The sequence below is a fragment of the Dendrobates tinctorius genome, unplaced genomic scaffold (genome assembly GCF_039654945.1).
Source record: "Dendrobates tinctorius isolate UK_male_01 unplaced genomic scaffold, ASM3965494v1 ptg000194l, whole genome shotgun sequence".
In the NCBI taxonomy this organism is placed as follows: Eukaryota; Metazoa; Chordata; class Amphibia; order Anura; family Dendrobatidae; genus Dendrobates; species Dendrobates tinctorius.
In genome coordinates, this window is record NW_027361861.1 from 2,488,933 (window position 1) to 2,515,549 (window position 26,617).

General features: G+C 43.4%; 1 protein-coding gene across 2 annotated transcripts in view; it reads right to left on the reverse strand.

Annotated features, from left to right (window-relative positions):
- RGS6 (regulator of G protein signaling 6) overlaps positions 1 to 26,617 on the reverse strand; it is a 629,091-nt gene that overhangs the window by 107,578 nt on the left and 494,896 nt on the right. For both annotated transcript variants that reach the window (XM_073552710.1, XM_073552711.1), the window contains exons 8-10: positions 20,878 to 20,954; positions 15,475 to 15,556; positions 23 to 97 (exon numbers count right to left, since the gene is read on the reverse strand). In XM_073552710.1, the coding sequence (XP_073408811.1) occupies positions 23 to 97; positions 15,475 to 15,556; positions 20,878 to 20,954 (234 nt within the window). The remainder of the gene's footprint in view (positions 1 to 22; positions 98 to 15,474; positions 15,557 to 20,877; positions 20,955 to 26,617) is intronic.

A 26,617-nucleotide genomic window follows, 5' to 3' on the forward strand; every position in this document is an offset into this window, starting at 1 on the left:
TACAGAATACCAAGAGACATACTTTTTTGACCTTCTGGGGATTCTTCATTCGACGACACTTTCTTATGTCCATCTCTGTGGTATTCACACAACCAGGCTAAATAAATGGAACAAATATGAGTTTATTAACAAAGAGAAATGTATTATACTCTCAAATTGAAAAGTAAATCAAGGAAAACAATGCTTAAAAGAAAACCTTTCACCAGTTTTTAATATTTCTACAAAAGACAGGAGAAATTAGTATGTAAAGTGTGGGTTATAATTTGTGATAAGTCCAACTAGTCATTACTAGGGATTTGTCTCTGGGGACGCGTACTTCTACCCATGTATTATGCTGACCAATTAAAAGCAGGCAGCAACATATCGGGGGAAAAGAACACCCACAATAGCTTAAAGCAGGTTTTCTCCTGTGTGAGATATTTAATGACTGACAGGCTACTCTTTTCACTGGACTCACTACAGAGCTGTGTGTGATTACAAAGTGTCTGGAGCAGAGTAGAGAAAAGTGTGATTCCTAACATCTTTTAGCTTTCACTCATGGCAGCCAGAGTGGTGGGAGGGGCTATACAGCAAAACTGACAGCACAGTGAGCAGAGATGCTAGAAGTGTTTGTAATAAGACAAAGCTCAGTGAAGAGAGCAGAATGCCTGTCAATACATGTCTCACACAGGTGAGCCTGCTCATCTTATCTCACTCAAGAGTTGTGTATGATTACAAAGTGCACAGAACAAAGCAGTGATGAGTATGATACAGACACTTTTCATCTTTAATGTCACAATAGTCAGTGCAGGGGCAGGAGCAGTACAGCAGAGGTGAGCTGTGTCTCATTACAAATACCTCTGCTCATGCAGCTCTCTTTACAGTTTTGTAGTGCTCTGCTGTATACCCCTCGTCCCACATTGACTGCCTTGAAATTAAAGCTGAAAGGTGTATGCAATCAAACTTATTTCTGTTTTACTCTCAGCAGTTTGTAACCCAACGCAGCTTTGCAGTGAGGAGAGCAGACTGTTATTAAATCTCTTGCACAAGAGAGAGCCTGCTGTAACCTATTGTGCAGGCATGTTCTATTTTCTTCTATGTATTGTTGAATGCTTAAGATTGCTCAACATCATACAAGGGGAGAAGTACATGCCCCCAGAGAAAAACCCCTGGTAACGTCTACTTGGACTTATTTCTGCTCTGCAGCCACTGTTCAATTACACACGTGGTCAAAATTGTTGGTACCCCTCGTTTAATGACAGAAAAACCCACAATGGTGACAGAAATAACTTGAATCTGATAAAAGTAATAATAAATAGAAAAAATCTATGAAAATGAGCAAATAAAAGTCAGACATTGCTTTTCAACCATGCTTCGACAGAATTAAAGAAATATAAATAAATCTCATGAAATAGGCCTGGACAGAAATGATGGTACCCTTAACTTAATATTTTGTTGCACAATCTTTTGAGGCAATCACTGCAATCAAACGATTCCTATAACTGTCAATGAGACTACTGCACCTTTCGACAGGTATTTTGGCCCACTCCTCAAGAGCGAATTGCTCCAGTTGTCTCGTGTTTGAATGTTGCCTTTTCCAGATGGCATGTTTCAGCTCTTTCCAAAGATGCTCAATAGGATTTAGGTCAGGGCTCATAGAAGGCCACTTCAGAATAGTTCAATGTTTTTCTCTTAGCTATTCTTAGGTGTTTTTAGCTGTGTGTTTTGTGTCATTATCCTGTTGCAAGACCCATGACCTGCGACTAAGACCAAGTGTCTCGGGGCAGTAAGGGGAAAACAGGTGATGTGGAAGAAGGGCCACTGAACTGCCCCTAAGGCTAAGGGGGTGCCCTGACTCTCCTTAACTTGGGGGTACACTTGATGGTAGTGAGACCCAAGTCCCCGACCTGTCCCTATCTCCTGTTTAGCCCTGAGCTAAACCCCCAACCCCCTCCCCAGGAGGTGAGACAGGGAATAAAGTGAACTGCACCAATAACAAGAAAGGAAAGATAAAACAGACACCATGGGGTTAAAGCAACTAAAAACCAAAACTTAGCTTTATCTGCTGCCAATGCTCCAAGCAGCAGAGTAAGGCATCCGATCAGCATCCAGCAGCAACACCACTGCTCCAGATAAGCTAAACCCCCTCTGCACCAGGTAGGTCCAGTCTTCACCAAGGTTGGTTAGTAAATGACCAATATTACCAATAGTGATCAGCAGCACCAGGTGGCCTTATAAAGGAAAGTGGGAGTAGTCACCACCTACTGACTAACTAAACATGTAGTAACACCAGTGGCCACCGGGGGGGGGGGAACCCAGCAGCAGACTCACTAAACTTGTAGTAACACCATCGGCCACCGGGGGCAAAAACCCATATTAACACCCGAGAGCCAGAAAGGAAAAAGGTTTATATAAGAGAGTCCAGTGTTATGATTGAGTCACCGTAGGAGGCAAAACCAGAAATGCTAGCTAAGTCCAGAAAACCAGAGAAGTTGGCAGCTATCGGATTGCAGACCCCTGAACCTATCAACACAACTAGCAGTGCAGTGAGGGGTTCCTACGATGCCCTAGACCCCTCGATCACAGCCGGAGAATTAAATAGGCCTAAAGAAAGAAAGGGGAAATCTACACTGCCCCAGAGCAGACCCCAAAGCAATAGGCAGCCCCCAACATATAATGACGGTGAAGCAAGATGAAAACACTAATACAGACAGAAAGGTAGACTGAGCAAAGACGGGGCCCAAGCTAACTAGATAGAAAAGGACAGGAAGGCTGCTGTCTGCAATCCGTGAAAAACCCTATGAAAATAAGAGCCAACAGACTGACAGTGAAAAAGGCCCTGAAGACGCTAGGCTTCAAAAAAGCTATGTCAGTACTCAGGAATATTCTGAAGACAGAGCAACAGGCAAAAGGAGATTCAGCTCACCCCAGCAGGGAATGGCAGAATCCAGAAAAGCAAGGAAAACAAAAACAAATGCTAACAGGCAAAGCAAAAAACTTAGCTTTAGAGGAGCATGAATCAGACTGGTGTCCTAGAAGTCCACAGAGAAATCACCCGCAGGGCAGAAGGGTGTCGGCAGCCTTATATCCAGTCCGTGACTCCACTCAGCCAGTCATCCTCATTAGGCTCAGGTGCCTGATAATCAGGCTCATTACCTTCCTTTACCAGAATAGGGAGTTCACCAGACCTCAGTGACGAAGGGGAAAATGAACTCACAACAGTCCAGACTCTGACACAGATCCAAAAATGGATCATGACAGTACCCCTCCTTCAATGAGGGGCCTCTGGTCCCTCAACATTGCACCTCACCAGAAAAACACCTATGGTGAGGATGTCTAGATCCACCATAGTTCACCTCTGCAACCACCTGACTCGCAGGTTTATGGCAAACATGGGCAGATGGAAGTGGCAAAGTATGCTCCGGAGGCACCACAAATCTCCAGAGCGCCAACCTGGGGAATGAGTTGTGTATGGGCATTATTGGGGGTAGCTCCATCTGGTAAGTCCCCAGGCCGAGGATGGCCGACACCCGATACGGCCCAATCACCCGAGAACTCCAGACCCCAGCAGTACATCTCCTCTGGATGTTTTTGGTGGACAGCCATACGTACTCACACACAAGTCTGGACCTGAACGTTTATTGCCACGCACAAGTTTGCCACAAGATGGTGAACTCTTCACAGCACCGACAACAGAGGCGTCCCCTGTGTCATCACACTCACACCCCCCAATGCTCAGAAGGAGTCACCACCCTCCTCTGACCCTTCCTCCTAAGAGGACTCCAACACCCAGGGTTAGCATGTGGTGAGGGTAGAGACTTGCCCCTACTCCCTGGCAGCACCTCTGCTGCCCCCACAGGAGAAGAAGGGGACGGTTGTAGTATGATGGCAGAGACAGTAGCCCCCAAGCAGCAGCCCTCACACGACTGATCCCAGCTGACTACTTCCCTAGACCGCCAATCTATGACCAGGTTATGTTTTTCCAACCAAGGGAGGCCTAAAATGATAGGTGATGGCATTCCCCCCAAGATGTAGCATGACAGGGACTCTACAGGATGAGTCCCTATACACAGATGTATATTTTCCACGACTTAGGTCAACCTCCCCTGGCTCAGTGGGAAAGAGTCAATGGCCTGGATGCTTAGGGGTTTGGCCAGCGTCCTACACCTCAGGCCATGGGTCTGGACAAAGAGAGCGTCCATCAGATTGACTCTCGCTCCTCTGTACACAAACACCGGTAAGCCCTCATGTACCCCGCCAACCACCACTTCTGCTGACAAAGTACACAGAGAGGGCAAAATGGAGGAAATATACACTCCCTGGTCGCCTCCCTCCACACGACCAGGGGGACGCGGCTTCTTAGCTGGTGCCGAAGATTTGGCGCCAGCCAGGCAGACCCTGAAAAAAATGGCCAGTCTGCCCACAGCAAAAACATGCCCCCAAACCACGATGAACCGCAGGCAACACCGCTGGGGAACCAATTCCTCCCACCTGCCTGGGCTCATCCGCCTGCACCAGTGAGTCCTCCTCCCTAGCAAGGCCTACTGGGGGCATATTTGCCAAAGCTGCAAAAAACTCGTCCACCGGCCGCAGAGATGGTGAATCGGCTGGCAGGGAGAAGTCCCAGAATAGGCGATCACCCTTAAGAAGGGATATGATGAATCCCACCCACTGTTCCTCACTCCCTAAAGAACGAGGGCGGAGACTGAAGTGTAGCTTGCAGGCCTCCTGAAAAAACAAAAAATTATCTCTCCCTCCAGAAAACCTGTCTGGGAGAGATAACTTGGGTTCTGGTTGAGCCTGAACCTGAGCTGAGGCCCCGAACCCCACCAACTGCTGCCAATGTTCCAAGCAGCAGAATAAGCAACCGATCAGCATCCAGCAGCAACACCACTGCTCTTGATAAACTGAACCCCCTCTGCACCAGGTAGGTCCAGTCTTCACCAAGGTTGGTTAGCAAATGACCAGTATTACCAACAGTGATCAGCAGCACCAGGTGGCCTTATAAAGGGAAGTGGGAGTAGTCACCACCTGCTGACTAACTAAACATGTAGTAACACCAGCGGCCACTGGGGGGGGAATCCAGCAGCAGACTCACTAAACTTGTAGTAACACCAGCGGCCACCGGGGGCAAAAACCCATATTAACCCCCAAGGGCCAGAAAGGAAAAAGGTTTATATAAGAGAGTCCAGACTCTGACACAGATCCAAAAATGGATCGTGACACCAAGTTTTCTGACACTGGGCAGCACATTTCTCTCTAGAATCCCTTTGTAGTCTTGAGATTTCATTGTACCCTGCACAGATTAAAGACACCCTGTGCCAGATGCAACAAAGCAGCCCCAGAACATAACAGAGCCTCCTCCATGTTTCACAGTAGGGACAGTGTTCTTTTCTTGATATGCTTGATTTTTCCATCTGTCAACATAGAGCTGACAAAAGGACAGGACAGGGGCAAGTAACCCTCTTTGTCCTCAGACCTGAGGAAGGGCAGCAAGATCCCACCCACCCAAGAGGAGAAGAAATTCCGGGTTACAGCGGCGAAGATCAGCAGCATGGACAAGTCGATGATATATGTATATAGATGCAATGTTTTGGTTTTATAAAAATAAATAAATTTTAAGTATTGGCAGTTACCTCTTAAGCCCAGGGGAAGGGCAATTCGTTATCCATGGTTCCCTGGAGGTTTCTCCCACAGGGGTTTTTTCCTCTCCTGATGGCTGACAGATGGCTCTGTGTGAGCAGTGGGGTTCTACCTGGGTGCATTGATATTTTATGGCGTTGGTGGGTCCTCGAAGTTGGCTAAATTACGGTTTTGGGGATTCCTTAAATACATGGATCTCCTTCATTGGACGGTGATGTGGTGGTGGTCTGGTGAGATTGGGTGATACCCGGCGATGGAACGGCAGGATCACATTGTCAGGTGGGCAACCTCTTCCCTCAGTTTAATGGTGCTTCTCGGTCTTGCGGCTAGAAGTAAGGATGGGAGGGAAGGGGCAATGCCCTGGAAAGAAAAAGCTACCAGACCTTTTTAGCTTCGAGGACCTCACCAAGTATCTCTTAATTATCAAAATATCAATAAATTGGCTGCTGTGGCCGTTTTACACCCAAGAAATGGTTGTGCTCGTCCTTGTTTGGGGGGGGGGACAGGGAATTATCCACAAGGAATCGACCTTACCAGAGTCACGACCTCAAGCTGCAGCGCACTTGGGTTATGCAGAAGGACAATGAGCCAAAACACACCAGCAAGTCCATCTCTGAATGGCTTAAGAAAAACAAAATTAAGAAGTTGGAGTGGCCTAGTCAAAGTCCTGACCTTAAGCTGATTGAGATACTATGGCATGACCTTAAAAAGGGGGTTCATGCTTGGAAATCCTCCAATGTGGCTTAATTACAACATTCCGCAAAGATGAGTGACCAAAATTCCTCCAGAGCATTGTAAAAGACTGATTGCCAGTTATCGCAAATGCTTGATTGCAGTTGTTGCTGCTAAAGGTGACCCAACCAGCTATTAGGTTTAAGGGGCAATCACTTTTACACACAGGGCCCTGTAGGTTTGGATTTCTTTTTCCCTTATTAATAAAGACCTTCATTTAAAAACTGCATTTTGTGTTTACTTGTGTTATCTTTGCCTAATATTTAAATTTGTTTGGTGATCTGAAGCATTTAAGTGGGACAAACATGCAAAAGAATATGAAATTGGGAAGGGGACAAACACATTCACACAACTGTATCTTACATAGTCTAATCTCATTATGCATATTGCCGCCCCTTATTAAACAGTTCCTTTACTTGTTATACAAAGCACTGTCCCTTATGTATCTGATCCTCTCTTGTTAGATGTATAATGCACTGACTGATGATGATAAAAGCTTCTTTTCTAATGGAGGAGGCTGATGGACTGGTCTTCTGGTCAGATGATGCCTAGTCAGTCATTTTATATCTAACAAGAGAGGACTAAGTAATGAAGAGGGCGCTGTGATTGACAATAAAGAAAATACGCTATTTAAGGGATAATACTGTACATAACAGCAGAGAAAGTTATATAATAAGGGACGGCCCCATACATAACTAGAGAGGATGGTACTTAATAAGGAACAATGTTATGCATAATAAAAGAGGAAACTATGTATCTAAGGACGGCGCTATACATAAGTGAGTACACTATATACCAAGTGACTGTACTATACATAATAAGGCTACATTCCTGTATCCATGTACAATGTCTGTGTGCTGCCCGCTTTTACAGATGCATTGAGCATGTCCTATTCTGATCCTCAAAATCTCAGCAGAACAGAACATTCTGTAACCCTCCAGGATCTCATTCTCAGACAGCGTCGGACTGGCCCACCGGGGAACCGGAGGATTCTCCGGTGGGCCCTGGCATCTGGTGGGCCCTGGCACCTGCAGGCATACAGGGCCAGCAGTTGCCTAGGGCCCCCGCTGCTCCAGGGGCCCCCAGCCAGTGGTGTGTCGCACACCATGCAGCTGCTATGGGGGCCCCTGCCAGCGGAGCAGCAGCGGGTGTCAGGAGGCAGGAGCCCCTGTCCCCGCTGCTAAAGAGAAATGAATATTCACTGCGAAGCAGTGAATATCATTTCAGGACTCCACCCCCAGAGGCCCCGCCCCCAGCCCAGTGAGCCGCTCTGCAGACTACAGCTGTAAATCAGGGCCGGCGCCGCCCTCAGTCCCCTCTGCTCCTGACTCACAGCCAGTGCGCGATGACGTCACTACATCGCGCACCCGCTGTGTGTCTGGCAGAGGGGGCAGCTCCTGACACTGAAGCCGGGATCAGCGTGGGAGCGAGGAGGAGAGGTGAGTATTGTTTTTTTTTTTTATATCTCTCTCGCTCTCTCTATCTGTCTCTCTCTATCTATCTATCTATCTCTCTATATATCTCTCTCTCTATCTCTCTTATATCTATCTATCTTTCTATCTCTATCTATTATCTATATCTATCTATCTCTATATCTATCTCTATCTATTATCTATATCTATCTCTATCGCTCTATCTTTATATCTATCTTTCTATCTCTACATCTATCTCTATATCTATCTATCTATCTCTATATCTTTCTATATATATATATCTCTATATCTATCTATTATGTCTATCTATCTCTATATCTATCTATCTTACTCTATCTATCTCTATATCTATTATCTCTATATTTATTATCTATCTAGCTACCATCTATATCTATCTATCTTTATCTATATATATATCTATCTAATATCTATATCTATCTATCTATCTCTATACCTATCTATCTATTTATCTATCCGTTATCTATCTCTATATCTTTTCTCTGTATCTATCTATCTCTATATCTATATCTCTCGCTATCTATCGCTCTATCGCTATATCTATATCTATCTTTATATCTATATCTATATATCTATCTCTATCTATCTCTATATCTATCTCTATTTCTCTCTATATCTATCTCTATATCTCTATAGCTATCTATCTATATATCTCTATCTATCTCTATATCTATCTCTCTATCTCTATATCTATCTTTATCTATTTATCTCTATATCTTTTCTCTGTATCTATCTCTCTATATCTATATCTATCTCTATATATATATCTATTATCTCTATATCTATATCTATTTCTCTCTATATCTCTCTATATCTATCTATTTATCTCTATCTCTATATCTATCTCTCTGTATATCTATCTATCTTTCTATCTCTATATCTATCTCTATATCTATCTATCTTTCTCTATCTATCTATTTATCTCTATCTATTATCTATATCTATCTCTATCTATCGCTCTATCTCTATATCTATCTTTCTATCTCTACATCTATCTCTATATCTATCTTTCTATCTATATCTATCTATATCTATATCTATATATATCTATTATGTCTATCTAGCTATCTCTATTATCTATATCTACCTATCTCTATATCTTTCTATCTTACTCTATCTCTATAGCTATCTGTTATCTCTATATTTATTATCTATCTTTATCTATCTATCTCTATCTATTATCTATATCTATCTCTCTATCTATTTATCGATCTCTGTATCTATCTCTCTCTATATCTATCTCTCTCTATCTACCGCTCTCTCTATCTCTATCTATCTTTATATCTATGTCTATCTATCTCTATATATATTATCTCTATATCTATCTACCTATCTATCTCTATATCTATCTCTATATACACTCACTGGCCACTTTATTAGGTACACCTGTCCAACTGTGTGTTAAGACTTAATTTCTAATCAGCCAATCACATGGCGGCAACTCAGTGCATTTAGGCATGTAGACATGGTCAAGACAATCTCCTGCAGTTCAAACCGAGCATCAGTATGGGGAAGAAAGGTGATTTGAGTGCCTTTGAACGTGGCATGATTGTTGGTGCCAGAAGGGCTGGTCTGAGAATTTCAGAAACTGCTGATCTACTGGGATTTTCACGCACAACCATCTCTAGGGTTTACAGAGAATGGTCCGAAAAAGAAAAAAAATCCAGTGAGCGGCAGTTCTGTGGCCGGAAATGCCATGTTGATGCCAGAGGTCAGAGGAGAATGGGCAGACTGGTTCGAGCTGATAGAAAGGCAACAGTGACTCAAATTGCCACCCGTTACAACCAAGGTAGGCAGAAGAGCATCTCTGAACGCACAGTGCGTCGAACTTTGAGGCAGATGGGCTACAGCAGCAGAAGACCACACTGGGTACCACTCCTCTCAGCTAAGAACAGGAAACTGAGGCTACAATTTGCACAAGCTCATCGAAATTGGACAGTAGAAGATTGGAAAAACGTTGCCTGGTCTGATGAGTCTCGATTTCTGCTGCGACATTCGGATGGTAGGGTCAGAATTTGGCGTAAACAACATGAAAGCATGGATCCATCCTGCCTTGTATCAACGGTTCAGGCTGGTGGTGGTGGTGTCATGGTGTGGGGATTTTTTTCTGGGCACTCTTTGGGCCCCTTGGTACCAATTGAGCATCGTTGCAACGCCACAGCCTACCTGAGTATTGTTGCTGACCATGTCCATCCCTTTATGACCACAATGTACCCAACATCTGATGGCTACTTTCAGCAGGATAATGCGCCATGTCATAAAGCTCGAATCATCTCAGATTGGTTTCTTGAACATGACAATGAGTTCACTGTACTCAAATGGCCTCCTCAGTCACCAGATCTCAATCCAATAGAGCATCTTTGGGATGTGGTGGAACGGGAGATTCGCATCAGGGATGTGCAGCCGACAAATCTGCGCCAACTGTGTGATGCCATCATGTCAATATGGTCCAAAATCTCTGAGGAATGCTTCCAGCACCTTGTTGAATCTCTGCCACGAAGAATTGAGGCAGTTCTGAAGGCAAAAGGGGGTCCAACCCCTTACTAGCATGGTGTACCTAATAAAGTGGCCAGTGAGTGTATATATCTGTTTCTCTCTATATCTATCTCTATATCTCTCTCTCTATAGCTATCTATATATTATCTCTATATCTATCTATCTATATATTATCTCTATATCTATCTATCTCTATATCTATCTATCTCTATATCTATCTATCTCTATATCTGTTATCTCTATATCTATCTTTCTATCTCTAACACTATATCTCTATATCTATCTCTACATCTCATTATCTATCAATCTCTATCTCTCTCTCTTTATCTATCTATCTATTGATCTATCCATCTATCTCTATATCTATCTCTATATCTATCTATTATATCTATCTATTATCTCTATTATCTATATCTATCTATCCATCTATCTAGCTATCTCTATCTATCTCTATATCTCTCTATATCTATCTTTCTAACTCTATATCTATCTATCTCTATACATATCTCTATATCTAGCTATTATCTCTATATCTATCTCTATATCTATCTTTCTATATCTATCTGTCTCTATATCTATCTCTATATCTATCTATCTATCTCTATATCTATTATCTCTATATCTATCTATCTCTATATATCTCTATATCTATTTTTATTTATAGCCATCTATCTATCTATATTTATCTCTATATCTATCTATATATGTCTATATTATTATTATTATTATTATTATTATTATATCTGTATATCTCTATCTATTATCTATCTCTATCTATTATCTATCTCTATCTATATATCTATCTATCTCTATATCTTTCTATCTATAGCTATCTATCTCTATATCTATCTATCTATCTATCCATTATCTATTTTCTATCTATCTCTATATCTATCTACCTATCGATCTATCTATCTATCTATCTATATTTCTTTCTATATCTATCTTTATATCTATCTCTATCTATCTCTATGAATCTTTCTATCTATATCTATCCATTATCTACTTTCTATCCATTATCTACTATCTATCTCTATATCTATCTATTTCTACATCTATCTTTCTATCTATTTCTATCTAACTCTATATCTATATATCTATATAGCATTATTCCCTATGAGGAGGCAGCATTATACCCTATGAGGAGGCAGCATTGTACCCTATGAGGAGGGCAGCATTATTCCCTATGAGGGGATGCATTATTCCCTATGAGGGGGGCAGTATTATACCCTATGAGGAGGCAGCATTATACCCTATGAGGGGGTGCATTATACCCTATGAGGGGGGCAGTATTATACCCTATGATGAGGCAGTATTATACCCTATGAGGGGGGCAGTATTATACCCTATGAGGAGGCAGCATTATACCCTATGAGGGGGTGCATTATTCCCTATGAGGGGGGCAGTATTATACCCTATGAGGGGGGCAGTATTATACCCTATGAGGGGGTGCATTATACCCTATGAGGGGGTGCATTATACCCTATGAGGGGGTGCATTATTCCCTATGAGGGGGGCAGTATTATACCCTATGAGGGGGGCAGTATTATATTCTATGAGATGGCTGCATTATATTCTATGAGATGGCTGCATTATACTATGTGAGGGGGCTGCTTTATATTCTATGAGGGGGCTACCCCAACTCCTGCTACATAATTAAGACATGTACAACCTTATATTATACCCGGATATTAGCGTGTTTTACCGCATAATTGGTGGTCTGGTATTTAACTCTATGCAGCTACATAGTGGGCCCCAAGAATGATTTTCTCTGGTGGGCCCAAGGTGTTCCAGTCCGACGCTGTTCTCAGATCCGTGATTTTCATTCCGTGAATGGATCTTTAAACCTCTACGAGTCCATGTGCCGTCAGATCAGGTACTGAGCATCCTCCGCCACCTCCTAATTCATTACAAGTCCCTGACAGCATCTTCTCCCACCTTTCAATTCATTACAAAGTGTCCTATGCATTTTACCCCCTCCTGTCCTACTCCACAATAAGTCCTTGATAGTGTCATAATGACTTTTGGGATAGGGAGGATGTCATCAGGGATTTATCACCCTCCTCAACCACCTAATTCATTTTACATCCATATTGAATTTCCTCCTCCCCCTCCCCACTGTTCATAAATCCACCTTATTCCCATCTCAATCCCCACCCTCCTGATTGCTCGCTCCTGCACCCCAATCAATTTCCTTTCCCCTACATTCCTCACTGTTGTTGCCCACTTCACTCATTGTCCTCCCCCCACATCCTTCATTGTTCGTCCCTCACATCTCTCATTGTCCTACCCCGCCACACCTCACTCATTGTCCTCTCCCCCACATTCCTCACTGTTCTCACCCATATCATTCATTGTCCTTCCCCCCACATGCCTCATTGTTCTCCCCCCACATCTCTCGTCCTCTCAATCACACCACTCATTGTCTATTAGGTTGGTTTCACATTAGCGTACCTTGGCTCTGCGGAGGGCTGCATACTTCCTCCCTGAAGCTCCGCCCACTTCTGCACTTCTTCCGTTTAGGTCCGCCTACTTCTGCATGCGTCCTGCGTACCTATCTTTAACATTGGGTAGGCAGGACATGTGGATGCATCGTATTACAGTGCGGTCGGCGGGTGCATCAAAACAACATATCCGCATACATCTGCATTTCCTGCATACCCAATGTTAAAGATAGGTTCGCAGGACGCATGCAGAAGTAGGTGGACCTAAACGGAAGGAGGGCAGAAGTGGGTGGAGCTTCAGGGAGGAAGTACGCAGCTCTCCGCAGAGCCCCGGTACGCTAATGTGAACCTAGCCTTACCGCCATGTCCGCCCGTTCTTCCCTCGCTCCGGTCTACCGGGATCAGGGCACGCTGCGCTGTCACTATGCTACCGGCCTTGCAGCCTCCCCAGGTTCCTTACTGTCCGCACATGAGCACTCTTAGGCCTCGGCCGTGTGCTTGCCGGGTGCACTAGGCTTCTGCCAGTGTCCTGACCTGGAAGTGATCTCGCCGGGCGTCCAGTGTCAGGTATATCAGATGGCTTCGGCCATTCCTCGACACCTGATTTTTATTTCCTACACTTGCCTGTGTAGGTGCTCTCCCAGGTCCCTGTACGCTTCCAGTGCATGCTCTGCTCTGTCCCTGTACCCTTCCAGTGTGTGCTTTGATCTGCTCTGTCCCTGTACGCTTCCAGTGCGCGCTCTGCTCTGTCCAGGATCTCGCACCCTCTGTGAACTCTGCCTTGTCCAGGACCCCGTGACTCTCTGCGGCTGCTCAGCTTTGTCTAATTCTCAGTGAGTACCCTGATTCTTTCCGTTGTCTTAGAGCCGTTCCTCTGGCACTAGCTATAGCGGTATACCTTCCTCCTGGGCCTGCCCCTAACAATCCCTGTATAGGGGTCGGTTCCACCTGGCCAGCTTGCCCAGGGTCGGTTGGCACCGCGATCCAGTGGGTCCACTCTAGGTTTCATAACATTGTCCTCCCCCCAATATGACTCATTGTCCTACCCCCCCACATCCCTCACTGCCCCTTCCACCACAACACTCATTGTTCCCCCCACTTCACTCATTGCCTTCTCCCCTACCCACCACTCATTATCCTCTCCCCAGTGTATTGGGAAAATAAAACAACACTCACCTCTCCATCCGTTCCCGAGGCATCACTTCTCTCTTCTTTTCTGGCAGCTTTCTAAATGACACAGACTTGCTGATGTCATCAAGCCGCGCGTATCTGTGTTACTGAGAACCCGCCAGGCAGGAAGCTGAGAATGGATTCCTGCAGCTCCATTGCCAGTTTTTTCCATTAGGCAGCATAGTTGCAATATTACTCCCTGCCCGATACGCTATATATGATGAGGGTAATTTGGCCATGGGCCCTTCGGAGCCTCAGGCTTTGAGCAACAGGCCAGATTGGCACCTCCAGGCCCAAATGCAGCTGCACCAGCTATACGTCCACCCTTGGTTCATAACACAAATTTGTATGCAAGTTGGAACAATACAAAAAAATTAATACCTCATCGCTCAGCTCTCTCACCACTTTACTACTCGTTTCACACCATATGGTCCTCTTCCATCGTAGCACGCTGCATCCCTGGCCTATAGTTAAGATGTCAGGGATGCAGCGCATGATTCCAGGAAGAAGAGGACCGAATGGCAGATAGTGGGCGGCATGAAAGGTGAGTATTATTTATTCATATTTTTTATATTGAAAATACTTACATCATCTCTTACCTCTCCTATTGCATCAATGCCTGTCATTTTATCCTCTTCTTTCCATCATTGGACACTGCATCCCTGGTATCTTCACTAGAGGTCAGTACCTCTGGCCGTGTCCATGCAGCAGAAGTCATTATGCATCATAAGGTTGGCAGTGACTTCTGGGACATAGACACAGCCGTAAGTCCTGGCCTATAGTGTGACTCCAGAAAGAAGAGGACCGAACGGCAGGTAGCAGGGTGGCCAGAAATACAAGTATTTATTTTTTTTAACTAATTCTCACCTCATCTCTTACCTCTCCTACTGCCTCGGAACCTGCCTTCCGGTCTTCTTCTGTCTAACCATCGTGCGCTGCATCTTCAGCCCTTTCAATGTAGGCCAGGACATATGGGTGCGTCCAGGTCTCATAAGTCATTGGGCGTTATAACGCACGCAGTGACCTCTGAACCCTGGACATGATTGAAAATAGTAAAGAGCCTGGAGATGCGACAGCACAAAAAAGAGGACCTGAAGGCGGCAGCAAGACGTTGAGGGCCAGAGAGGTGAGCACTGAGAGATTTTTTTTTTGAACATCCAATGTTCGTATCTATGAGTTCTAAGTAAGTAGGATGGTCGTAAGTCAGGGACTGCCTGAAATTAGGAAATTGCGAAGTAGAATTTTAATATATTGGTAAAGCAAGATAGCAGGGTAAATATATTAGGGTAAATATTATTGAACAAAATATACAGTAATGTTTTAAATGGCCACTTTTGTTTCAACAAACTCTGCATAAATCAAGACTATAAGCTATATAAGAAACTTTGGAAAGTATCTTATCTAAGAAATATGTGACTTTCTCCACTTATGAACCACTTGTGAAAAATACAGGGTACAAGTTACATATACAATAGCCAGAAATACGGTTATTTCTTATGTACATACACAACCGCTTATTCTGAAAACCACAGGTACGCTTTAAGAATATTTAGACATACCACAGGTCGGTGCACATCCCAGAATCCTCTCTCTTGGCTGTCCAGGATTTTTCTTTCAGTTTTATCCTTTTTCCTGTCAATTCTGCAAATGATACATTTAAAATATCTTAGTTTATGAGCTTATAAAATATATACATTTTGTAATCATTTTTATTTTACGACATGTCATCGGAATAATGCAATCTCTATAACTGCAATGTGAAATGTATTAGTGGAACAGAGGATGTGGGGTCAGTGCTGGCTAATAAAAAGCTGTGCCAGGGATGCCGGAAGGTAAGAGATTCCTAGGCATCCTAACTAGCCATCAGGTACCACTGACCTGAACGCTGAACCGGAGTCTAATGAATCAATCCGCTCATCTCTAATAATAATCGAACCACAAGATTTTCAATTTTTTTTCTTTTCTTCCAGAAAAACGCAGCATGAAACTCTGATTGGCAAGCTGTCCCGTTATACTAATTCATCTCATATGATCTGCATTAACATACAGACTTTATCCATGCCTCTGGTGTATCATGAGATTATCAAATTTATATATTAGTCTTAAACATGATGCATGTGATTAGTCAGCCTCTTTTTTACTTCTACATGCTGGCTTTGAAAATCACATTCAAATGCATTAGTGAATAGAATTGTGAAATGTCATTTAAGCTACACTCTCCGCTAAGGAGGTAAAAGCTTTAATAGAGATAGGACAGTCCCGACTGGGTACACCTTGTCACGGCGGGATGGTTTTTACGCTTTTTTGATCAGCTAAGTTCCCTGTGTTATTTGCATGTACTATTACTATTTCCTTCTTTACTTACTGCAGAGGATTTGCTCATTTTGTGTTTAGCCAAGGTTTTGTTCGTTTATGGCCACAGTGTGAACGTGCACCAAAACGTTGCACTTGTACTTATATGTGTTTCATTTCATATCTTTGATTTCTCTGTAAAGATGTGTCAAAGTCTGTGGAGTATGTATTTAAAAGCAAGACAGCAACAACTTTTAGAATTTCAATATACACAATATATCTGAAAAAAAGATACGTTATACTCTTAATTAGAGATTAAGATTCAAGAAGAGGCAAGCAAGTCCAGTTTGATTGCCTAAATGTGTAGCCTAACCAGAAACCAGCCTTCTTATAAATAAAAATAACTTTATGTAAGTGAAGAAATCCTGCAGCCAAGCAGAAAAGAGGTTGTGCAATAAGGTCTTGAAGTGTACACTTACAACTGTAGGTGGCAGCAAAGAAAAATATACTGTATATACTGTAAGTACACCCTTAGTTCGCCCCGGCTGTCCAGCATTCTTTCTATATACTAGACAGGGACTCATACTGCCAAGATAACAATTAACAAGTCTATATTGCAGCTCTAAGTACTAAATTTGCTCATTTGTTGAAAAATATTTTTTTATATTATTTCAAAACAATAAGTTTGTTTTTTAACCTGCAGTTTATACAATAGAAATGTTAGTTTTGGGGTGTAATGAATTACTATGACCTTGAAATCCATTACGGTAATTTAAAAAATAAAATGTTGCAAGCAGTTCAGCGGCCGTCTACTAGAGATCAGATAGTAAAAGTGTACTACTGTTATAATGTATACTATACTTTTTAAAAAGTAATCTGCATTTTGTATATGGTGCATACTGCAGGTAGAATTTGTAAGTTATGATAAAAGCAGTGGAGTGAAAAAAAAATGAATACAATTACAGAGCTTCTCTTTCCTATTGCAATGTTTAATCATGGACAGCACGCGGATTGCACACCAATCCCATCCATGTACTGTTTGCAATTTTTACAAACTCAGAGATTTATATGAGCAATTTTAATCTGGGATCCGGATCAAAAACAGACATGTCCCTCCGTCTGCAAAAAAACCATGGACATGTGTACAGTCATGGCCAAAAGTTTAGAGAATGACACAAATATTATATTTTCACATGATCTGCTGCCCTCTGGTTTTTATGTGTGTTTGTCAGATGTTTTTATCACATGCAGAAATATAATTGCAATCATATTATGAGTAACAAAAGGTTATATTGACAGTTAGAATGAGTTAATGCAGCAAGTCAATATTTGCAGTGTTGACCCTTCTTCTTCAGGACCTCAGCAATTCTCCTTGGCATGCTCTCAATCAACTTCTGGATCAAATCCTGACTGATAGCAGTCCATTCTTGCAAAATCAATGCTTTTATTTTGTCTGAATTTGAAGGTTTTTGTTTGTCCACCCGTCTCTTGATGATTGACCACAAGTTCTCAATGGGATTAAGATCTGGGGAGTTTCCAGGCCATGGTCCCAAAATCTCTATGTTTTGTTCCCTGAGCCATTTAGTTATCACCTTTGCTTTATGGCAAGGTGCTCCATCATGTTGAAAAAGGCATTGTTGATCGCCAAACTGCTCTTGGACGGTTGGGAGAAGTTGCTCTTGGAGGACATTCTGGTACCATTCTTTATTCATGGCTGTGTTTTTAGGCAAGACTGAGAGAGAGCCCATTCCCTTGGCTGAGAAGCCACCCCACACATGAATGGTTTCAGGATGCTTGACAGTTGGCATGAGACAAGACTGGTGGTAGCGCTCACCTGGTCTTCTCCGAATAAGCCGTTTTCCAGATGTCCCAAACAATCGAAAAGGGGATTCATCAGAGAAAATGACTTTACCCCAGTCCTCAGCAGTCCACTCCCTGTACCTCTTGCAGAATATCAGTCTGTCCATGATGTTTTTTCTGGAGAGAAGTGGCTTCTTTGCTGTCCTCCTTGAGACCAGGCCTTGCTCCAAGTGTCTCCGCCTCACAGTGCGTGCAGATGCACTCACACCTGCCTGCTGCCATTCCTGAGCAAGCTCTGCACTGCTGGTAGCCCGATCCCGCAGCTGAAACATTTTTAAGAGACAGTCCTGGCGCTTGCTGGTCTTTCTTGGGCGCCCTGGAGCCTTTTTGGCAACAAGGGAACCTCTCACCTTGAAGTTCTTGATGATGCGATAGATTGTTGACTGAGGTGCAATCTTTCTAGCTGCGATACTCTTCCCTGTTAGGCCATTTTTGTGCAGTGCAATGACGACTGCACGTGTTTCTTTAGAGATAACCATGGTTAACAGAAGAGAAACAATGATGCCAAGCACCAGCCTCCTTTTAAAGTGTCCAGTGGTGTCATTCTTACTTAATCATGACAGATTGATCTCCAGCCCTGTCCTCATCAACACCCACACCTGTGTTAATGGAACAATCACTGAAACAATGTTAGCTGGTCCTTTTAAGGCAGGGCTGCAATGATGTTGAAATGTGTTTTGGGGGATAAAGTTCATTTTCTAGGCAAATATTGACTTTGCAAGTAATTGCTGTTAAGCTGATCACTCTTTATAACATTCTGGAGTATATGCAAATTGCCATTAGAAAAAATGAAGCAGTAGACTTTGTAAAAATTAATATTTGTTTCATTCTCTAAACTTTTGGCCATGACTGTATACATTTTAATATTAGATACCCAATAAAATTATATTTTTATATTGATTTTTGAATGGTTATTCAATTCTTTTTAGGTTATCATTGCTTTGGATATACACTAAGTATCTACAGCTCTGGCAAAAATTAAGAGACCACTTCCAAATGTTCAGGTTGTCTGATTTTTCTCTTTATAGGTATATTTTTGAGTAAAATGTAAATTGTTCTTTTAGTCTACAAACTTCTGACACCATGTCTCTGAATTTCCAAGCAATACATTTTGGGTTTTTTTTTTCTGAAATGGAGAAATGGTCAAAATTTAAAAAAAAACCAGTGCTTTCAGACCTCAAATAGTGCAAAGAAAACAAGTTCATAATCAGTTAGAAACAACAATACTAATGTTTAAACTCAGGAAGAGTTCAGAAATCAATATTTTGTGGAATAACCATGATTTTTGGAAACAGCTTTCATGCGTTTTTTCATGCTTTCCACTAGTCTTTCACACTGCTTCTGGCGCAAAAAAATTAAGCAGTTCTTCTTTGTTTGATGGCTTGTGACTACCCATCACCCTCTTGATTACATTCCAGAGGTTTTCAATGGGGCTCAGATCTGGAGAATGGGCTGCCCATGACAGGGTTTTGATGTGGTGGTCTCTTAATTTTTGCCAGAGCTGTATATTATTCATTGGTAGGTTTATGATAATAGGTATGTGATCTGTCTGTGAAAAACATAGATGGAACATATACGTAGTTCAAGGGATGTCTGAATGAGGCCTCAGAGTCTGTGTATTCAGGTAGGTCCAGATGATGTGGCTGGAACTCGGCCACCGCTATGGTCAATTGACACAAGTTTTTGTCCCACAATTATGCACTAGTTGGTGACATTTCAGCTGTGCTAGCACTACATTGTGGCTGCGCCATTTGGCTGTACGTGTGTGTAGCTAGCAGTGCATTTGTGTATCCATTGGAACACAATTACTAGATGTGATGTGGATTCAGGTTTTTTTTCTGTCCTGAAGAAGTATGTCATTTGAAATGCATAGACTAAATAAAAAAAAGGACATTAGCCTAGCGTGTACCTGGATTTATTACCATCCACCAGCAGCGCAAAACTTTTTCACTTTTTCCTTTCCACACAATTCATCCTTAAAGTGGTTGTCCAGCCTCAGGGTGCAGATCTGCAGTCACTCTATGTGACTACAGCCATGGGAATCCTCACAGTGTGCGCACTACAGGCTGTGGGGATTCTCTGGCGCCACTGCTGGGAGTAGGTGGTAATGTGACAGAAAGTAAGCAATTTGCTTAAATGCAGTCACATGCCGACTAGACGTGCGCGGCCTCACTCCACACAAGTGAATTCAGAAGTGCAGAGCATGTCTAGTTGGAATGGGGTTGAAAGTGTGTAAATCGCATGCTTGAGCTCACTCCATCAGTAAAGGCAGGCACATAAATTGAACACACCAAAGTTGCATTATTAAGTCAGCAGCCAAAAGTCAGAGTGAGGTGGGCAAGGGTCATGACAGGTAAGTAAGTAGAGATCTTGAAACCCGAGAGTAGCTGAAACAAAAGATATATTGAAAAATTGTGTATATTTTTGATGCGCTTTGCTTATTTGATGCAACTGTAATAATGTTATTACTTTTTTGGATTTGATAATTCTCATTAAATTTTGTTTTACATTCCTGAATCTGTGTAACTGTCTGAACTTGCTCCTAAAACTGTTGTTCTTTCTAACCAAACTGCGAGTTCTTGATCAGAAATTGCCTGGTGATGCGGCACATGTATTTGTCAGTCAAGGCTGAAACATACAGCTGTTGATGTGATTTTTAGCTACGGCTAGACGTGTAAGCTACAGAGAGTAAAAATTATTAGAGAACAATTCACATCTCTTTTTGTTCTTAACAACCCTTGTTACTGCTCAAATTTACAAATCAACATTTTGTAAACCAGGGCTGATCCTTGTAATACTCCACATCTTACTTGACTTGCGCCTCTGCTTGCATAAAGATAAATTCCCATTTTCTTGCAAATGCCCTTTGCAGTCTTGCTAGATTTTCCTGGCAAACAGTAAGAAACAAAAAAAAAGAGAGAAATATTTAGCATGTAAATAATACATTATAATTTGCTGTTGTCTTTTACTAATGCACAACTATAAAAAAAAGATATTGAGCCAAGAATAGGGTATTATATTTTGCTTGGCGCACTTAATTATTGGACGGGAATGTGATAAATGAATGATAGGCTTTACTTCTGTACATTTTCAGACTGATTAAGGAACTCTATATTAAGCACATGTAATCTACTAAAGCTTTTATATTGGGGAGGTTGTGTTTTGGAATCCCAGCAACTCCTCGGCAACTGCTGCTGATGCTCCCTGCCGGTCTCCCTTTTACCTCTGGAGTGGGGGCAAGGGTCAGGCCACCGATTGACTTCAGAGGTCAGGTTCTGTTGAAGCCAGAAGAAACTGTCTCTTTGCTCTTTCGCCTGGAACATGATCACTGAAGCTAATCATCGTCTGCTGATTGGCTGCAGCTTCTATCTGACACTACTTCCCCCTCCAGGAAGAAACTTGTTCAAAAACTTTTTTGTAAATTTATTTTGAAGGTGTTTTATTTTTTAACTCCTTAGTGACACAGCCAATATGGCACTTAATGACCAAGCCAATTTTTACAATTCTGAACAATGTCAGTATATGAGGCTATAACTCTGGAATGTTTCAACTTATCCCACTAATTCTGAGGATGTTTTTTTGTGACATATTGTACATCATGTTAGTGGTAAAATTTATACTATATAACTTGCATTTATTTATGAAAAAATGGAAATTTGGCAAAAAATGTGTAAATTTTGCAATTTTTAAACTTTTAATGTTTGTACACTTAAATCAGAGAGTGGTGTCACACAAAATAGTTAATAAATAACATTTCCCACATGTCAAATTTACATCAGCACAATGTTGGAAACATATTTTTTTTGTTAGGATGTTATAAGGGTTAAAAGTTCACCAGCGATTTCTTATTTTTCCAACAAAATTTGCAAAACCATTTTTTTAGGGACCTCCTCACATTTGAAGTGAGTTTGGGGGTCAATATAACATAAAATACCCAAAAGTGACACCATTCTAAAAACTGCACCCCTCAAGGTGCACAAAACTACATTCAAGAAGTTTATTAACCCTTCAGGTGCTTCACGAGAACTAATGCAATGTGGAAGGAAAAAATGAACATTTTACTTTTTTCACAAAAAATTTACTTTGGAACCATTTTTTTATTTTCACAAGGGTATCAGGAGATAATGGACCACAAAATTTCTTGGGCAATTTCAACTGAGTACACGATACCCCATATGTGGGGAAAAGCCACTGTTTGGGTGCATGGCAGGGCTCAGAATGGAGGGAGCACCGCTTGACTTTTTGAACGCAAAATTGGCTGGAATTAATGGTGATGCCATGTCGCGTTTGGAGACCCCTTGATGTATCTAAACAGTGGAAACCCCCAAATTCTAACTCCAACCTTAACCCCAACACACCCCTAATCCAAATTCTAACCGTAATCCCAACCATAACCACAACCCTAGCCCAACCCTAACTTTAGCCCAACCCTAACTTTAGCTCAACCCTAACTTTAGCCCAACCCTAACTTTAGCCCCAACCCTAACCTTTTCCCCAAGCCTAACTTTAGCCCAACCCTAACCCTAGTCCCAACCCTAACGCTAACTTTAGCCCAACCCTAATTCTAACTTTAGCTCAACCCTAACCCTAGCTTTAGCCCAAACCCTAACTTTTTCCCCAACCCTAACTTTAGCCCAACCCTAACCATAGTCCCAACCTTAACGCTAACTTTAACCCAACCCTAACCCTAGCTTCAGCCCAACCCTAACTTTAGCCCAACTCACTTTAGCCCAACTCTAACCCTAATGAAAAAATGGAAATAAATATATTTTTTATTTTATTATTATTAGCTAACTAAGGGGGTGATAAAGGGGGGGTTTGATTTACTATTTTTTTTATTTTGATCACCGTGATAGGGTATATCACAGTGATCAAAATGAACCAATAGGAAAAATTTCCTATTGTTGCCGCCCGCCATTTTCTCCCGGAAGAAGACACCGGCGGCCTGGGGGACTTCAGGCGGGGTTGCAGGGACAATGGAGGTACTGAGGGGAGCGAGGGACCATATTTTTCTCTCTTCTGATGTACGATCACATCAGAGGAGAGAGAAATTAAATGGGAAATCAGACTTGTTTTTTTATTTTTGTGGTCGTCATTATACAGTTATTAACGGCGATCGTAACACCGGGGTTGGTAAAAACTGACCTGAATCATGTTCTCTGGGGGTCTCAGCTACCCCAGTAGCCGAGACTCCAGAAAAATTCCGACTGGGGGGCTCTATACCTTTATTCCTCAGCTCTGTTAAAAAGCGGCGCTGTGGCTTAAGTACACTTAACTGCCGCCGTTAAAAGGTGTATCGGTGGTCGTTAAGGGGTTAAGCAGTTAGCACATATATTCTACCCTCATCTGCCATGTCACAACCACATAAGTTTAGGCGTTACACACTTCACCATCACTGTCCCCATTAGGGTTCACAATCTATATTCCCTATCCGTGGAAGGAAACCGGAGAACTTGGGGGAACCCCATGCAAAGAACATACAAACTTCTAACAGATGTTGTCCTTGATGGGATTTGAACCCAGGATCCCAGCACAGCAAAGCAACAGTACTAACCACTGAGCTGCCAATGGAACTCTATCATCTGCTTTCAAATACACGTCAAGACTTTCTTTTATGTAAGATTAACACAGCTTCTAAAGCAAATTATCTCCATACTGTGTGCATGAACCTAAGGCTTTTAAGCTGATAATAAACTGATAGTGTAACTAAACTAATTTTTGTTACGGTTGTGCTAGGATGGGTAGATAAAGCTAGAACAACCGGAGCGGACCCTCTGGGTCACGGCTCCAGAGCCCCCACGGACGAGCTAACCAGGTGGAGCCACCCCCTATACAGGGAGTGTTGGGGCAGGCCCACAAGGGATGAAACCGTGACAGCCGGAGCCAAAGGGGCAACTGGGTAAGCACCAGGGAGACTAGGGTAGTGAGTCAGAGAGGCAACAGAGAGGAAGTAACAGCGAAACACGGAGCCTGAGAGGGACAAGGACGTGGAGCACTCGGGACTGGCAGAGACTGGAGGCGGCAAGAGAAGGAGAGACGGTAACAACGAAGATAAGGACCTAAGGTAGAACAGACAAAGAGACCAATAGGCAGGAGGCACTCAGACAGGTTACCAGAGATGGTAGCACAGGGGGAGACACCAGAGGGGAGACAGAGACAGGGATACAGCGATAGCGAGGAGGAGGACACAGAATCTATCAGCGACAGCACAGGCAGAGCAAACAAGGTAGGCATACCGTGCCTGGGAGATGAGTGAACGCTGGCCGGATGGACAGCGACACCGCAAAGATACACAGGCGTCTTACCTGGGAAGACGCCGGGAATAAATAGATGGTGGGTGCCGCTATGTTGGGGGCGGAGCCACCACGTCACAGGTTCCAGTCAGAGCGTTGGGCGCAGGCAGGCAGGAGCAACGACGAGGAGGCCGGATGTCAGGAGCGGGGACACGTGGTGGAACGGGGGCGCCGGGAGGTGCGCAGGTAAGTCACGGTGCCAGTGGGGGGCGTGACAGTACCCCCCTCTACCCCCCCTTCCTAAGGCTGTCGAGAAATTGTTTCATGATAAGAGGAGCATCAATGTTTTCACGAGGCTCCCAGGACCTCTCCTCAGGACCGAAACCTCTCCAATCGACCAAAAACAAAGTCCTTCCCCTAACAGTCTTCATGGCGAGTATATCTTTAACCTCAAAGGTATTATCAGAACTGCTAGGTTGGGGACTTTGAGAAGAAGCCAAGTGGAAGCGATTAAATACCGCAGGTTTGAGGAGAGATACATGGAAAACATTGGGAATTTTTAGCGAACCGGGCAATTTTAATTTGTAGGCCATGTTATTGACACGCGTCAAGATTTCAAAGGGGCCAAAGTAACGTGGACCCAACTTATAGGAGGGGACCTTTAGCCTGATATACCGTGAGGATAGTCAGACCTTTTCCCCGGGGGTGTATGGAGGAGCGTCCAAATGTCTTTTGTCGGCATAACACTTCATTCTGCGACTGGCTCTTTCTAGAGCCTCTTTTGTGTCCCTCCAAATCTGAGAGAAGTCTACAGACACGGAGTCCGCCGCCGGTACACCTGAGGTGGGGGAAACAGGAAGGGGAATACCGGGTTGTCCAAAAACCACGAAAAAGGAGACTTGGAAGAAGCTTCACTGGGATGATTGTTGTACGCGAACTCAGCCCACGGAAGAAGAGAAACCCAGTCATCCTGGTGAGCGTTGGAAAAATGCAGGAGGTAGGAAGTTAGGACTTGGTTGACACGTTCCACTTGCCCGCTCGACTGGGGATGATAAGCTGAGGAGAAATCCAGAGTTATCTTCATCAATCAGCAGAGAGCTCGCCAAAATCGGGAGGTAAACTGGACTCCTCGGTCCAAGACGATATGCCGAAGGAAGCCATGGAGTCGGAAAACGTGGAGGAAGAAAGTCTTCGCCAACTCAGGGGCAGAAGGCAGATTGGACAAAGGGACAAAGTGAGCCATTTTGGAAAATCGATCTACGACCACCAACAGATGTACTGTTGTACATCTCGAGGACGGTGGTAGATCGGTGACAAAGTCCATAGCGATGTGAGTCCACAGGGTCGTAGGTACGGGCAACGGATGTAGGAGCCCTGGAGGAGGACGTCGAGGGACTTTGTTCCTGGCACATGAAGGACAAGAAGCGATGAAGTCCAAGACGTCTTGGCGAAGCGATGTCCACCGATAGTGGTGGGAAACGAGAGAGAGAGTCTTCTTGACTCCAGCATGTCCAGAAAATTTAGATGAATGCCCCCAACGCAAGACCTTCGGCCTGTCCCCACTTGGAACAAAGGTTCTCCCCGGTGGTGGCGAAAGCACGCTTAGCGGAGACATGGTAAGGACTTTGGCTGGATCGATGATATGCGTAGGACCATCCTCATTGTCCACAGACGAAAATGATCGAGACAGGGCATCAGCCTTGACGTTCTTATTCCCTGGCCGAAAATGGAGTTCAAAATCAAAGCGCCTGAAAAACAAAGACCATCTAGCTTGACGTGGGTTGAGTCTTTGGGCGGACTGAACATAGGCCAAATTCTTATGATCTGTGAATATGATGATCAGATGGATGGCTCCCTCGAGAAGATGGCGCCACTCCTCGAGGGCAAGCTTAATGGCCAGTAGTTCTCTGTCTCCGATGGAGTAATTTTGTTCTGGAGCGGAAAAAGCTTTTGAGAAGAACCCGCAAGTGACCAAGCGACCAGAGGAGGACTTCTGCAGAAGGACTGCTCCTGCTCCCACGGACGATGCATCAACCTCAAGGAAGAATGGCCTATTGGCATCTGGGCAGTTGAGCACTGGAGACTTAGCGAATTCTTGCTTTAGATCCTCAAAGGCGACCTCAGCGTCCGTAGGCCAAGTGTTGGGGTTGGCCCCTTTGCGAACGAGAGCCGAGATAGGCTTGGTCAATGAAGAAAATCGGGGGATAAACTGCCTGTAATAATTGGTGAAGCCCAAAAAATGCTGGATTGCTTTCACACCCAGAGGACGTGGCCACTTGAGAACAGCCGAGACCTTTTCAGGATCCATCTCCAAGCC